General features: G+C 37.4%; 1 protein-coding gene across 2 annotated transcripts in view; it reads right to left on the reverse strand.

Moving 5' to 3' along the window:
- PRDM6 (PR/SET domain 6) overlaps nt 1-17,637 on the reverse strand; it is an 81,444-nt gene that overhangs the window by 11,350 nt on the left and 52,457 nt on the right. For both annotated transcript variants that reach the window (XR_010991216.1, XM_068168954.1), the window contains exons 4-6: nt 15,532-15,659; nt 11,703-11,827; nt 8,276-8,618 (exon numbers count right to left, since the gene is read on the reverse strand). Coding sequence is in view for 1 of the 2 variants with exons in the window: in XM_068168954.1 (XP_068025055.1) it covers nt 8,276-8,618; nt 11,703-11,827; nt 15,532-15,659 (596 nt within the window). In the remaining variant the exon portion in view is untranslated. The remainder of the gene's footprint in view (nt 1-8,275; nt 8,619-11,702; nt 11,828-15,531; nt 15,660-17,637) is intronic.

A 17,637-nucleotide genomic window follows, 5' to 3' on the forward strand; every position in this document is an offset into this window, starting at 1 on the left:
CTCAGGCATAAAAATTTCTTCACGCATTGGAAGCAAGACACTAATGAAATCTTCCATTGGTGCAAGCTACAGTTTCACCTACAAACATGTATCTGGCTGCTATACCTATAGTCTAGGTGGATTCTTCATATTGCTTTGGAGGACTTTATTTTTTTTTTGAGATCACACTTTTCATTAGAGACACTGGGAAAAAACTAACCATTGTGTTATGATTGCCTTCCTATTTTCTTACTGAAATATCTGGATTTAATGAACACATTTCTCCCACTCAGCCTGTAAAAGCCTTTTTTGTGATCTTGAAATAAAATCCAGAACTTAGGTCTTCAACAACATATTTTGTTAAAACAAATACAGCAAACAAATAAAACTGACTGATATGTTACAAATTTAGAATCAGAACAGACTATAAACAGAGAAAGAAAAGGATACAAAACATCAAGTTTACACAGGACTGCTGAAATCCAAATATCGCTGCTAGGTAAAATAAAGTGTAAAGACCATATCTGTATATTTCTGATCGGTAAAAGTCATTTAATATCAATATCCTGTTCACACTTGGTTTAGGTCAGTGGCATGCTCATCAAACTTTTGGCTGACAAAATTAAGCATTTTTCTAGGGGGATATTAATGATTTCCACCCTGTACACCATTTTAAGGCACAGCTCTTGATATCTGCATTTCTAGAGCCAGTGGCCAATAGGAACTTAATTGTACTCTCTTTAATAAATGTATATGTTTAAATTGCTAGAAACCAAAATTAAAGGGAACGAGACAATGGTGGCCAAGCATGTACAATTCAATTAAGTGCAAAATAATGTGAACTATCTCATTTGTCAAGTGAACTGCTTAATTGTGGCTACTTGCATGACTGAACACAAATACTATTATTTTGCAGTGCTTCAAAGCACTGAACCCTGATTGTAGAATTTTTTAGCTTGATTAATAGCTCAGTATTGGTCAATAACTCAATAGCTTACAATTTTAATTACTTACACTTGAAAATCTAACTCCTCTCCAACAAGTTTCAAAGAAATGTCTAAAAGCTGTGGAAAGCTTTCTTAATCAAGATGATGTGGCACTCAAAAAAAAAAAAAAAGCTATTTTTTTTTTTAAAGTACTGGATATCTGTTTCTCTTATTATGTGCACAGCAAATATTTGTTAAACTTGACATGAAAGTGCACATACTGGCAAACAAAGATGATTTGTGAATACAGATTTATTTGTTTGCATATTTTGAATTCAAACACTTTTAAGCCAAAAGAGCACACTAAGATATTCTGCACCCATGAAACATTGATTTTCTAATAGTGAAAGGGACCATTAACAACTATTAGCCTCTGGTTATCTATTTTTAATGGCTACCACAATAAATGATACAACAGTACATAAAGCAAATTAATCTGTTAAATTTTTAACAGTTAGTGTGATTAATTTCATAAGTGAAAAGTTACTCTGTAACATGGCTGTAAATAGTCAAAATTCCAAAACAGTTATAATTAAACATTGTCATGCCAAGTAAAATGTTTTTGCCTCCTACATTGACTCAAAACAAGTTTCATGTTTGCAAAGGATATTAACCAATGTACTCAGTACACTCTTCAGTGGCTGATGCTCAAGAAAAACCTCCATAAAAAAATCACCTATCGTTAGACCACTTTGGTTATTTTTTTCCCCCCTTCATCCATGTCTAGGGAAAACAATAACTAAGGATGTCACCTTCCTTTTAACAAGGAAGGCATTTCTTCAGTTTATACACAAGTGATTCTGGTTCACCACAAAAATGGGCAATGTAAACAAATTTTACAAGCTAGATACATGGGACACATTAAACAAAGCTCATTTTAAAAATAAATCCTACAAATGCATTGAAACACTATAAAAAATGCAAAAAATACTGCATCTGTTTTGCACAACAGCAAGTTCAAATATGCCAAAACTTTTGGATACTACTATTTTTTTCAAAGAGAAAAAGCAAATAACTAAGTAAGTGTAAAAGTTATCATTTTGCTCCCTGATAACCTTTTTACTGTGTTCAGAAATATTTCTTGGCAGAAAATAAAACCAACATGTTGTTTTAAAAGAAAATTAAAATGGTGCAGAAGGATTAAACATGAGCAATGCTCAGTTCAGTGAGCGCATTGGCATGGGTGGAGCAGGCCTCTCTTTGATGTAGCTGTTATGTCTTCTGCCATCACTGCAGTCTGCAGTGAGACGATGAATTAAGACAGTTACCTCTTTATAGCAGAGCTTTACAGACAGAAGGAGCAGGGACACAGTGACAAAACCAGTAATCTTTATAGGCTGCATTCTCAAAGACATGCTGCTAGACTGAATGCAGCCCCAGCCCCGAAAACTAACTTCCACTAGAATAACCAAGAACATATTGTGTTTTTTTCAGCTTCACTGCACCCACGTGAATGTACATGTAGCTGTGTCACAGCCCAGGTGTTTGTTGATGCTCCAGAATATTAATGTTCAAAAAATTGAAAAATTTAAAATTTAATTTAATTGAACACCTAACTACATGCCTTCATGTCCAAGCTAAAGGAAAGGGAACCTTCTTACCTAAAAGCAAAGTCTCCTGTCAGAAAAATTATACTGTTGTTATTAACACTGTGTATCACCAAGCAGCTATCTAAGTTTGTGAACACGTAGAGTACACCAGGTTTTCCTAGAGACCCTATCATGCAGGCAATTATTGACTACATGATAGGGTCCTTAGAAAAACCTGACTACATATATCAGATCACGATAGGAACACAAGGCATTCAAATTGAAATTCAGAAAACAGTAACTATACTGTAATAGTTTCCAGGTTTTATAGTTATTTAAATCTTGAAGTTACATTTTCTTACCATTTTCTCACTTCTCTCACATTTGTAGCTGACCTTTTTTCTGGGTAAAACTACATCATGTGTAAAAGCAGTACAAAACCCATGCTAGCCTGTAAGGTTTATTAAACTTCACCGAAGTTCATTCTTTGTGTGTATCATGAGGAAAACAGAAAAAAATCCATACTTTGAATTTGGAATAGGTGCTGACAGACAACTCTGTATTTAAACTGATTCTTTCTGGATTTTCATTTAGCAGAAGTGACACAGCTTTTAGTTATTTATCTTCTAATATTTATCTGATAGTACAATACATTTCCCAGTTCCTGAATTCTAGATGCAACCAACCAATATAAGCATATTAAAAACTGTAAATAATTCATACTTTGAATTATTAGAATCTTGAAAAATCTTGCTGTTATTTTCCACTGAATTCTCAAACTTTGTTTTAAGTTCTTTCCTCATAAAGAAGTTGCCAGTGAAGCCTCCTAAACAGTGAATTTGCTGTTTTCAAGGAGCATGTGGAATCTCACTGCAATCCTTACAAGAGAAATTTCATATAATGGTGAGTTCCTGAATACCTGCAACTCTATCAATGAAACTCTGTCAAATCAGGGACACAAATTAGCATATTGCTGTATTTTTTTCACCTTAGAGAAGCTAGAAAGAACTAACTGAAGGCAGAGGGAATGGCATGCAGTTAAATGTGTTTTTTCTCCTTCTTGAAGGCTAAGAAGAAGTGAAAATAAGAACTTGTGAGGGTCTGAAACTGCAGGACAGCACTCCGTTGAACCCAAAGGACTGATCTATGATTTAAGAGAAAAAGATCTATTAATCTGGCAAATTTGAACTTCAAACTCCTGCTTAAAAAAAACCAAAAACCTCTCAATTTGTTAAATTGAGACGCTACAGAAAGACTTGAGTAAAATGATGTCTAATAATTGCAAGGGCCAGTTAACACCCACTATCTATCACCTTGAGCACACCTGTAGAATGAGTTTTTGCTCAAACTGACATGCCAGTCCCTGAGACTGTATCTCCCACGGATGTATATAATGTATATGAAAATATGTCACAGAGAGCTTTTGGGAACTGCAGCCGTCTGCCTTCCATCAGCACCAATACCCTGAATATGGTGATCATAGTGAGAAAGAAGAAAGCTGTCATTAGAAGAGACTGTATCATATCAGAAAAATGGTTGCTGTTAATTTTTTTTTCTCTCTAAAAATTAATCACTGTGCACAAAGGCTTTTGGTTACCCTTCTCTGGATCTTCCCCGGATACACTTGTGTGGAATTTCTGCAGCAGGGGGAAGCAAAAACCAACAAAACAAAACAAAAAATTGCAAACAAACAAAACCCAACACAAAATAGTTTTCTGTATCCTGCTTCAAGTGATAATTGTTAAAAATGCTTCTGTCTGGGCAAATCTAAAAAAAAAAAAAAAAAATTCCCAAAGGCTCAGAAAGTCTCAGATGCATGAATTTAAATCTTCACCTCTGACAGCCACTCCAGCCCCAGTTATCATGAAGTTTGGAGGGAAGCCCTACAAAATATAACTTTTAAAAAAATATATATCTCTGTGGGAGATGTCAATTGTAAGTAAGCCAGTAAATAATTTTAAATTAATTTTAATTTAAATTAAAATCCTAATCTTGATCAAAAATAGCAAACACAGTAGATGATTTTGTATTAATAATTTTAAAATATACTTTTATTTATCAAATCACCTACCTGTTAAATAGGACCATTTCTTCCTTACTTCTTAACAGAACTAAGTATATCTTGGCTTTTTAAAAATGTCTGCTGTCATTAAGATGTTTTCTGAATCTAAACTACTTCACATTTCTTTCTTATTCTAAACCCTGAAATAGTCTTCTTGTTTCAAATATCAGTCCATGAATTGGAGTCCTGAAGAGATTCAGAGATATTTTCCCTGCACCTCATGCTTGTAGGTAGTCAACATTGTTGAAAAACAAATACCAAGCCAGAACAGATAGTCTAAAGTCATTTCCTAGAGAAGACAGGCCCTACTGACTCAATAACATCAAAGATACAGTGGCTAGTCTGCTCACAAATCGCTGACAATAAATGGAAAACTGTTTATCAGCCAGAGAGGTGCTGCAGGTAGCGTTGAGAAAATACAAATCAGTGAGCTGCCCCCAGTACTTCAGGCTAGCAAGCAAGTATGTTTTCACAGATTATTCCCCATTTTCTTGTCTCTAGGAAATTTTGTACAACACTCCTTCAGAATAATGCAATATACTTAAGAAACCAAAGATATCTTCTTTCCAGCCACTGTGTCAGTAAATCACTGGTATAAAAAGCTTTCTGTGAAGTAAGATCAACCTGTAAAGATTTCTAAACAGGGATATGAGAATCCAGATCCTTTAGCAGTTATAATCTGCAAAACTGTTGTTTTGGTAATTTCAAACACTGAATGAATTGGAGTGAGCTAAACAGGTTCACGTGATTGACATCCCATATAATACTCTAAAGACCTATTGGGAAATGCTGTTAAAGAAGTAATGTTGATGGCATACCTCACAGGAACACAGGTGGCATTACAAAACTGGCCTCCACAAGGAGTCTGCACAATGTGTTTAATGAGAACATAAAGATGTAAGCCATTTTTCAGTACAGTGGGCACATAGATGTCACAGCACGGAGCACTGCAGTATGTAGTATTTATGCAACAGATTGATCCTAAGTGTATATTGGAAGCTCATTTAAGATTTCTGCTCTATATATAACACATGATGCAATGTTTCTTATGAACAGGGTTCACAAAACCCCAACAAGACAAAGAGGAAATAAACTAAACCAGCCAGTGTCAATATTGAGAAAAACATGCTAACATGGTTTGAATCTTCCTGAAAACTTCTGGGATTCAAGACTTCAAGTCAGAATCTTGACTTACCTCCTCTCCACCCCAAACCTCCTCAGATGTGCTGAGTCCTTTCTCTACTCTTTGCTCCTAGGGGAACCAACTTTTCTTCCAATCAAGACAATTTTCTGTTGCTAAGCTGTAGGGTATTCTAAGCTAAAAATGCTCTGCTTTTTCTTGTTGAAGCTGTTCTGCATGGACAAATTGGATAGGCACAGGAGAGAAAAAATGGTAAGATGTCAAGAGTCTGTAATCGTGAATCAGGGTGTTCACTTCTAAGAGGGAAGACTGAAAATCCAGCCTCTGTTTTTGGTAATACTTGATTCAAGATACAAGATACTTAGGAGAAAATTAAAGTAAATAAATAAAATTTAATAAATAAAACTCAAAATTTCTCATTTCCAAGATGACAGACCCTGTTGTAGGATAGACTTATCCACATTTACTCTTTAACTATCCCTCAGAATGCAGAACAGCCCCATGAGAAAAGACAGCAGGACGAGGGAGGAGATCCTCCCCCTCTACTCAGCTCTGGTGAGACCCCACCTGGAGTACTGTGTCCAGTTCTGGAACCCCTATTACAAGAGGGATGTAGAGGTGCTGGAACGTGTCCAGAGAAGGGCCACAGGGATGATCAGAGGGCTGGAGCACCTCTCCTATGAGGACAGACTGAAGGAATTGGGGCTGTTCAGTCTGCAGAAGAGAAGGCTCCGAGGTGACCTAATTGTGGCCTTCCAGTATCTGAAGGGGGCCTACAGGAAGGCTGGGGAAGGATCTCAGGTAGTGATAGGACTAGGGGGAATGGAATGAAGCTGGAGGTGGGGAGATTCAGGCTGGATGTGAGGAGGAGGTTCTTCACCATGAGAGTGGTGAAGCCCTGGAATGGGTTGTCCAGGGAGGTGGTTGAGGCCCCGTCCCTGGGGGTGTTTAAGAGCAGGCTGGACAAGGCTCTGGCCAGCCTGATCTAGTGTGGGGTGTCCCTGCCTATGGCAGGGGGATTGGAACTAGATGATCCTTGTGGTCCCTTCCAACCCTGAATGATACTGTGATACTATGATACTATTCTTGCATTAACTATTTGCAGCTTTGTTCTTAGCTGAAGTGAAGGAATGAATGAAATCTAGGCATCATACCTAGTTAGATAAAACACTGAAAAGGTACATGAAGGAGCCTCAGAACATGTCTGTTCTAGATATCCTGACACAGCATTTGTACTGGAAGTATAGGAGCCCACAACACTTAGGGAAGCAAGCCTTTCAGCACTTCTACATTGTGGCACTTCAATTGGCAGATGTGTCCTACAGCTTCCTTAGTATGCTGATTGCTTATGTTAAGGCCAGCATAAAATTCAGAAAATGTCGTAAGGTCTTGTTTGCATCCATAATATTATCAGCCCTTTAAGTTCTATGAAGATTTACATGGAATCCAGTTTGCCTGTAGCATGCTTCACGTTTCCTCCCGAAAAATGTGATTTATGTTGCAAAATCTCTACATCCACGGAACTGTACAAGTATAGGCGTACACATAGATAACCACATACACAAAGAGACACAGACATGCATACAAACACACATACAGAGGCTGGCTATTTTTGATAGTATTTTGGCTAAATGTAATTCACAATTAAATGCTGCTTTTAGAACAACCTTCCACTAGGGACTCAGCTGCTCTGCTCAAGCCTTCCTCACAGCTGAAGAAGAGACAAAACATGGGCAGTCTTTTTTATTGAATTAATTTGATTTTTGTCTTTTGTCCTGCCAGCTATCAAAGTTGTCAAATAAACCAGCTTTGATTCATAAATAATGTTTCCATTATATTTACTGTGCCACCAGTCAGAGTACCTGAAATTTTAATTCACTTGTTCAGCTAAATTTCATCCTCAGTTCACGGCCATAAAACTCTGTATTGACAAACTTTCAAACCAACTTTGACTCTGAGGTATCTAGTCAACATTTTTCTTCTGTGTGGATATTAGTTTATTGAATAAGTGGCATCTGTTTTCCTCCACATCACTAGTGGAGTAGGTATTTCCTTTTGACAGCTTTGCACGATTTATGGGTTTGCATGCTCTGAAGAAAAATAGTACTAAGCAAAAAATTCCAATTCATTACCTCTTAGTACTTAATTAAGTTCATACACATTGCACACTATAGGTGAACCCTGAAATGACTGTGACAGCCACTGAGCAGCAAGTTAGATTATCTTTGGAAGACAGAGAGACTTTTAATTATCTTGACCTCATTTTTCCATCTATGATATTAATAAACTTTCCTTCTATTTTGTTGCCTCCATCAGATGTACCCAACCATTCTGAAAACAAGATTATATCCTTAGCTATTTCCTTTTATCTGCACATTTAGGCACCAAATGTTTTTACAAATAGTGAAGTCAAGCAATAGTTTTTATCGGCTTACTTCACACAGCTGTGGATGAATTATGTTGTACAGGCTTCTTCTAATAATGGTTTGGGTTTGGAAATGATAACAGTTTGATAAAAGAAGAAAGCAGTGGATCTGGCTATCAGTAGATACAGAAATAAAGAGAGCCTGGGCTTTACCTGTCAGGGTTCTGCGTACACACATGCATCTGTAAGAGGATCCGCTGGGTGAAAGTCTTAAAGCATTGCCCACATTTCCAAAGATGCCAGTCACTGAACTCAGAATTTAGTTGGCTTGTTGATGTTGGGCTTGCAAGAACTCGCTGGTTTTTGACACTGATCTGGTTAAATCCTGACTCGATGGACCCAGACTTATCCAGGAGAGAAAAATTCCTGCTACACGGAGTCTGTGGAAATACTATGGATCGCTGTGGAGTGGCAGGGGAGAGTTTGCTACTTTTATTAAATGGCTGTAGGGTGTCTTGTCTGGACATGGCCTCCATTACAGTCGAAGGGACATTCACTGGGAGAAAACAAGAAAAGTAAATAAGATCCTTTTTATGCTTTTTTAAAAACTAATACAGTGTTGGGAGACAAAAAAAATATTAAAACAAACAAACAAAAAAACCCCAACAACATCCATTTCCTTGACACTAGAATTAAACAATTTTATTTTAACAATGCACAAAAAAAAATATGAGCTTGAATGAGACAATGTTCTGAATGCATGATCCGTATTCTGTGACACTGAAAAATCATGCAAAGGGGTGTCTGAGACTGAAAGGACCCAGAGAAACCTGACTGTGCTATACATTGATTGCACAACAGGATTGCCATCTGAAAGAAAATGCTGCTGCACTCTTGATACCCTGACTCTGCATGTTGCAGTCAGCATGCTCAATTGCTATATGACAGACAAGCATGAATTTTGAGAGCATGGGGAAAAAGAATCCTTGCCTGGACATTCCTTGCAATACAGCAGGTCTGTACTGCATCAGTAGCTCCCTTATCCTTTTAAAAGGCAGCCATTAAAGATATTTTACTATTACACCTCACAAATAGTCACACAGCCAAAGCCAGTGATTTCATCATTGGCTCATATGATTAAGGCTAATAGCAGTCAGACAACCACAAGACCATGCAAAGTATAGGCAGAGATACCTTTGTGCATCAATTTCTCACCTACAAAATAGGAACCAAAACTGTTTCAAGTTCATCAAAGTCTTATGACCCCCATTTAACTATGGCTTATGAAACACTCAGGTATTTCAGCAACAAGTGCAATACAATGTTCTTACAAAGAAGTGATTTAGTGTTGAATTTGGATCTTGCATGTTAAGGAAGACAGGAGGTCAAACATACAGAAGTTGAACGGCTGCCTCACTCTTTGACTACCACCTAGATTGTGCACTGAATGAAGCAGGAATCATACAGAAAAGAAAAAAAAAAACAAAACCAACCAAAACCCAAACCAAAACAAAACAAAAAGAGTCAGCTAATGAAAGATGGTACGGAAAATTAAAGAAAAAAAAAAAAAAATCCCAGTACTGTTTTTGTGATTTCTAATCTTGGCATGCTTAATCTCATAAAATAATACTTTAACGTGGATTTAAAAATTAAATATGCTGCAATTTCATGTGTGTGCCTACATATGTCCCTACATTCAGTTCCTGTCACAATGAGTTTATATGCATACACAAACACATAGGTATATAGCACCTTCTAAACAGAAGATTAGAAACTTCAGGTCTGTTTAGGTAAGTCATGATGGCACATTTGTAAGAGAAAATACAATAACTAAATTTCAGCTGCAAGCTGAACTCATCCAACATTATTTAATGCACAATAAAAATGTAATACAAACTAAACTTTTGGTAATACTTTAAGTAATCCCGGTTGTATTCTAATATCTTCCATTAATCAAAGTTACTCTTATATTATAATATTGCATGGTACTGAAGTTGAGGTCCTTCCTAGGCTGTTCTTTTCTGGAATATCTGAGGACTTGGTTGCTAAGCAGAGTTACATCTATGGGGCTCTCTGTTACAAGTTTCCAGACATATTACACATAGTCTGTGTCCATTCAGTAAAAGGGGCAATGTGTACGCTTTTATTTTGCCCCAACATTCTCTAATAAAAATCTTTTCTTTAGAAAACTGTATTCATAAAAATTCACTGTAGTAATAACAGCAGAATGCTAAAGGCCTAAGGAATATAGGAAGAGTTTGTACTGGGTGAAAATAATCCAACTGGAGGAGAATGAGCAGAAAGTCTACTTTGAGGGCTTCAGTGTCACATGTCATATACTTGCCAGCAGCAGGTTCCATGCTCAGACATTAATTTCATCTACTTAGTCAGTCTCTCTGTGGATAAAAGTATGGTTTCTCTCACAGCAGTGACACTATTTAGAGATTTCAGCCATAATGCTTTGCTTTTAAAATAAATGTTTTGTAAGCTTCAGCTCATGAAAGAAAAAATAATATTTCTACATTGTACACTGCAGAGCATGAGTTTTATCAGCAAACATTACTGCTGGTAATTAGGTTTCTTTTAAGCTTTTCTCAAGCCCAACAGATTTGAAAACTCAAGATGAAAAAGGATATTTATTTTTGACAGTTTAATCCCTGCTCTCTTGCTAGTTTATTGCTGCATGGTTCAGTATTTAAGTTGCTATGAGATACAAGTTCATACTAGCATTGTTGCTTAAGAATCCAAGTGCTTGACCTGAAAGATATATTTCATATGCAATAGAGTAAGTGTGGATAGCCACAAGGTGACTTGATCAAAGTCGGTCAGGCATCCATTATTGCTTTTTTCCACCACATAGATACACATAGTTGTCAAAATGGAAGGGTGGTCTTTGATGCAAGCTCTAATCAAGTTCCACACACAAACAGTGAAACTAAAGGGCGTGCTTGGATGACCCACAGCCATTACAGACACAGATATCAAGCACTGGATTGTGCTGGGTCTATGTTACAAGCTACAACTTTGTGACAATTTTCAGCAAACTGAAACCAAAATGCTGAGAAAGTGTAGAATAGGTATAAACTGGGATGGTCATGATGGAATGGAGGTTCATTGTCATTTCAGGTTACTTACACTGTGCTTTTTTATGAAGAAGCTGGCTTTTACCTTTTAACCACAAGGATCTCATGTCAACAGTCAGACAAAGCTTTCCTTGACATATCCAGTGGTAACAGAATGAAAAATCATTAACATAGGCCTCATGGACCTGCAATGCATTGCTGTTTTGGCAAGACAATGTCTTGTGAGGGATCTAACAGTAGATAGGGTCAAGAAAATTGGTTAAGAATAGACAAGGAATGAATCATTTGTAAGGGAGAGTGTTTCTTCACGCTACCAAGCTATGTGGGTTTGATATGATGGAAAATTTGCTAGTTAATTGCACTTACCTGCACACTTCCAAACACCTCCATTTATTTAGGTAAGCATACTGTGCTTTTGCACAGCTTAAGTGTACCAGTGTCAGGGTTTTATTTTGTGCACGTCAAGTTTACCTTAAATATACAACCACTTTCATTTGTCTTAAAGTACTTCAGGGTATAGCTGGCTTACACATGCAGAGATGCAAGGAAATACTTACAGTTTTCATCTTGTGCAATGCACTGGAGAGGGATGCCAAAGAAAGATGTGTAGCTGTCATTGTACCACACCAACAGTTCAGTGCCTCTTGGGATGTCTATACAAGCCCGGTAGAAAATATTTGACCTAATCAAAAGAAAAAGAAAAATACCTAATTTAGGAAGAAAATATTCTCCTCTTCTCATACACAACATTACAACACAAATCTTTTTATTTCTCTTTTTTTTTTTTTTAAAAGCATTTTTGCAATTAAGTAAATGATAACTTTCTGATTATTTTGAAACTAAATCTATCATTAGGGAAGAAATTTGTTTCTGTAGCACAGGGTAATAAAGGACTTACAGGTGCTTTTTACCTAAACTATTTTAAACACTAAGATTTTACAAACACCAAGATTTTACTAAAAGGCAGGTATCTTCTTGCAATGTCCCTCTTCAAGTGACTTTAGAAATTTCACATTTTGCCCATACAGTACAAGCATCAGAATGATGCATTCAGTTCAGTCAACAGCTTCGTATTTGCTATCTAAGATAAAGTTAGCACAATTTGTGGGTAAATACACAACAGTTCTTTCATTTGAATAAGTTCATTTAACAAGATCTTTGAAGTAGCATGACGTGGCCTTTCATTACAGCAATACACCACCAAAAGAGATCATGGGGTGTTGAGTAAAACAGACTTTGGTTTAGGGAAAATTAGAAAGGGGTTTAATCTGAATACACAACCATAAAAATCTTAGTCTGTATGGAACATGAGGGTAATGTCAACAATCCTTCAGTAAGTACAAATTAATGCTACCATAAATTGATATCTCATCACATCACTCTGTGGGAAAAGACTACGGATATTCCTAGACTACTGAATTGAAAGTTGATTGTGGGGGGAATCCTGGAGACTCTAGCATAAGAACAAGAGCCTTGTCCTGATCTTGCACGGATGTAAATAGCTTCAGAGTGATACTCCTACAGTCGACAGATATACGTGGGGGCAAAAACTGCGTAAGATTAGAATTGGGCATAAGATAAAATAAAAATGTTATCAGTTCGTAGTGACTTTTCCCTTAGGCTTCACATGTAACAGTAAGACATACTCCTGTGAGATGGATAGAAATTCAATATATACAAGAACACTCTACTCTCGCTGAAGGATTACATACCAAAATGATACAGTCAAAGTACCAAGAAATGACCATTTTTTACAAGAGCTTATGTAAGGCAGAAAAGCATCTATAGACCAAAAAAAAAAAAAATGTTAGGCCTCAACTGGTTTTCTGAGTGAAGAATTGCTACAAACGTTAGCCTGAAGTTCAAGATAAAAGTGTTTAGGGTTGGTATGTCTTAAATTTAGACTTTCTATAAAGAATTGGCTGTAGCAATGCAATTTGTTCCTTGTATAACACTGCAGACATAAGGAGAATCTTTTACCACATTTTTCATGGCAGTGAGATATGCACTTGTCAACATATTTTGTCACCGCAAAGTGGCTCTTGGCAACAGGATCATAAAGATCAATAAAAAAGTGCAGATTCTCAATATTTTACTAGCAGCTGCAAAAATTTCATTTATCTTGTTATTTTCCTCGCTTGCTGCCACCCTGTCTCAGGAGGGCACTGCTAGCTAAGCAGAATGGTTTTCCTACCCTTCTATGAATATCTGACAAAAACTCTCCCCTTTGTGTCTCCCCCTCTCCTTCCCTGCTCCTCCTCTTGTCTTCCCCATCTCTTTCTTCCCAGAGCTGCACATTTTGTTAATTCTTTCCACTGTTACATAAAAATGAAAATTGGAGCCACGCTATAAATTACTAGCATCTCCTAACTTGAGAAAAATTGAGTCTACTTTGTACTTCACCCTTGTAACATTTCATCTCTCAGTTTGGCTTCCCTCAATATAAACACAGCAGCCCAGCAAATGAATGTGCTAAAACCAAATGACACACTTTGCCGCTGAAAGAGCAGAACTGTTTTTGAGCAATGGGTGGTCTGTGAGGCTTGGAGTAGGCAGAGAAAAAAAAAGTGTAAGTGTACACCGTCCCTTACAAGCGTACAGAGCTTCCAAAACTCGCAGAAATCTCTGCATGCTGAAGTACATCAAAGGGATTTTTCCCTTTTTGGATAATATTTCCTTTGCTGACATGTATTTAGTATTGTGGTTGGATGACTCATAAAGATAGCTTCATGGCGTCCCAACACAGTTGAAGCAGAACACATGCCAACAAACATTATTGTCAGCCTCAAAATAAAAACAAAACGTTCAGCTAAGGGTCAATCAATCAAGAGCACTTTGAAGAAAATTCCATTTAGATATTACAAATCATAACAGAACGAATTTAAACCAGCTGACTTTCTGTGAGGAGGACATCCATGTACAATAAAAATTAGACCAGTTTTTCAGTGTCCAACTTTTCTATTTTCTTACACTTGGATGCAGTCACTGGTGATGGATGCCAGTTTTTTAAATTGTGTTTTTGTAGTTCATTTTATAAAGATCTGAAGTAATCGAAAACAGATCAACAGAGGGAACTCTAAGTAAAAACTCCATCATGAAAGGAGAGTTGTAAAATCCACTTAATACTGACAGATGTGTAATGACTTTCTCATGCTCACTTTTCATTTAGCTTTGCCATATATATATATATATGCATGTATGTGTTGGGACTTTTTCGGTGTGTGTATATATGTATATACACACATATATATACACACCATGAATGCATATGTGTATATATATATATGTACATGCACACACCACCACACTGATAAATAGTTCACAAAATACCTACAAAAATACTCTTTCATCATAGCAATATTTATTGACCATCCCATGTGTTTATTTAAATTCCAGTGGGATTTTAGCTATAGATATCAGATATTTAAGGGTATAATAAAAGATTTGTAAAGTATAAATAGGATTGTTATTTTTTTAACAGGGCATTATTTAGTCAACTGGCCAAAGAATAAAAAAGCTGAAAATACAATTGAACAATTTTACCACTGTTAAATTGAAACCCTATGGTGTAATCAAACTTTATATATATTTCATTTTAGCTTTCTTTTGTACATTTTATTTTTAATTTTAAAGGTATTTTAAATAAATTTAAGATTCTTCTTCAAGAGAAGAAACTCTACGCTCTAAAGCAACCAGCAAAACCCAGGATTGCTCACTGCAACTGGCAAGCCTCGGGCATTCTTTGATGTGCTTCCTACCACATTGAATAAGGCCAAGCAGTTGCTTCTGATTCTGAGGCAAAATGTTTGTTTATAGCTGAGATCATGTATTTATGTAATGGGTTGTCTGGGTTTTCTGGGTATGTTTGCAAGTACAAAGTAAAATGCACCACAACTTCTTTACATTTTTTCTTAACATTTTGACCTTCTCTGTGCAGTGACATTGGCTAGCAGGTGCACTCAATGCATAAGCTTTAGATGTGTATATGTCTCATGACTGACTCTCACGAGGCCTTTGGGTTTAAAACTCCTGCCGTTTTTCTGCCTCATCTTGCACTTAAATCTTTAAGGGTGGAAGATTGCTTATGTCGGCTTGCTTACGACCAGACCATTTGAAAACTTGCAGGGGCTCTGTGCAGTGTGGTGGTAACATGGGTGACAGGAGGTTGTACTTGTTCTTGGGTCTAGCATGCCTACTACGTGGCCTCAGCTCAGGACAAATAAAGTGAAACCCATCTTTACTATACAGTGCAACTTTTGCATTACCCAGATTGAGCAATGTCCTGATACTGTCACTGCAATCAAAGGCAATAGTGCTGGTGACAGTCTAATTTTCACCAAAAGCATTTTTATTTTGTTGCATTGAGTAAATCAAAAGGTACTTTACCTGTACTGAACCACTGTTAAGTTCTGTTCCCCACAATGCCTTGCACATCGGATATACCTCATCCAGCTTGACTTACTGGGTTCTCCACCATCAATAAAGTGCTGCAGTGTCCCATCTTGGTCATATATCTGAAGGAGATGTCACAAGGTCAAGTAGTTAGAACAAATCATCAACAATCATTTTCACTGCTATTCTGGTGTCTCTCTGTGCCTTTTCCAGGAATTTACAGCCATGAGATTTGTAATTATGTAGTGATGGTCTCAGAAACCTACACTGAATAGCAAAAAAGTATTTTGGGGGATGCAAGTTAATCATGTTTCTTCTATCAAGCCAATCTTCTTGTATCAAACATATTTGTGGCGTCTCAAAGATGTGACCATGTTTCCCAAAGAATATTTAACCTATTTTGACAGGCTGGCCTTAAATAATGAACTGCCAGATAAACAAGAAAATCTGGATGCAAAGCCTGCATCAAAATGGCTGGAACATCTGAGCAAGGGGCAGTAACAATCCCTAAACAAGTATCCTTTCTTTCACATCTCAATTGCAGAAACAGCATGTACTTCAGCAACCTCATATGATAAATTAGGGAGTTGTAAGATTCATAATACCAAAACAAATGAGACTAGAAGGAAAAAAGAGATGAAGATGTCTTTAGAAGCTCCCTTGAGACATATAATTTTTGAAGTAGTAAATGAGAAATCAGTCCTAAGAGAATCATGGTTTTCCTAAACATGACATCGCTGCTAAGGACATGAAAGTCAGTTATGGTAATTTTAAAAAACACTATGTCTCCATTCAGAACTTGGTGCTGCCTCTGAAGTCAAAGAATAAAATTGCTCTGGAGGCTCTGAAATAAAAAGATACATATTCCATGCACACCTCTCCTGAATGCTTGGAAATTGTTAACTAAGCTGTGATGATCCTAGTGAGAGCACACAGCAGTCTCACAAGATTTTTCCTTTTTAGTGAGACCCCACCTGGAGTACTGCGTCCAGTTCTGGTGCCCCTATGACAAGAGGGATATGGATGTGCTGGAATGTGTCCAGAGGAGGGCCACGAGGATGATCAGAGGGCTGGAGCACCTCTCCTATGAGGACAGACTGAAGGAGTTGGGGCTGTTCAGTCTGCAGAAGAGAAGGCTCCAAGGTGACCTCATTGTGGCCTTCCAGTATCTGAAGAGGGCCTACAGGAAGGCTGGGGAAGGACTCCTCAGGATCTCAGGTAGTGATAGGACTAGGGGGAGTGGAATGAAGCTGGAGGGGGGGAGATTCAGGCTGGATGTGAGGAGGAGGGTGAAGCCCTGGAATGGGTTGTCCAGGGAGGTGGTTGAGGCCCCGTCCCTGGAGGTGTTTAAGAGCAGGCTGGATGAGGCTCTGGCCAGCCTGATCTAGTGTGGGGTATCCCTGCCTATGGCAGGGGGGTTGGAACTAGATGATCCTTGTGGTCCCTTCCAACCCTGACTGATACTATGATACTATGATACTTTGGTAAACTCCAGAAATGCCTCTGGTAGGTGCTTCTCTCAATCAAATCTGGTCTTTGTGTCTTTTGTCCCTCCACAGATGCTGTACACATTAATAATTCTACCCCAATAATGTAATCCCTTTTTAAATTGTATGAGCTTACATTGATGTCTTCTTGAAAGCATTAATTCTGCTTGTTGAAGAGCAAGCACATATATTGCACTGAATTGAACATTTCTGAAGCAAGGAAATTAACAATCTTGCATTTCTATCTCAATATCAGGAAAATAATCTTAGAAATGGTGTGGTAATATTAAATATTTCTGATTTATTAAAAGAGCGTTTCCTACAAGGCACACAAAACATATACAGTTCTTTACTCCGCTACATAAAAATCTCAAATTCAGAAGCTTTTGCTTTTAACTGTGAAGGACTGGGAGTAATCAGGAGCAATATAGCCATTGTTAGAGCATGAGTAGCAGGGAAATCAAGCATATGCAGAGATCCTTGTAATTTGTTCTTGCGTGACTGTGACAAGAACCAAATGGAACCCACTTGGTTGTTCCTGGGTTGGAGAAGCAAGGTGATACCCCCAACATGTGCTGAGTGGAGGAACAAAGAAAACTCAGAAGGAATCCTC

This window comes from Melanerpes formicivorus, unplaced genomic scaffold, assembly GCF_026170545.1.
Source record: "Melanerpes formicivorus ecotype bairdi unplaced genomic scaffold, bMelFor1.0.p_v2 SCAF_161, whole genome shotgun sequence".
Taxonomy (NCBI): Eukaryota; Metazoa; Chordata; class Aves; order Piciformes; family Picidae; genus Melanerpes; species Melanerpes formicivorus.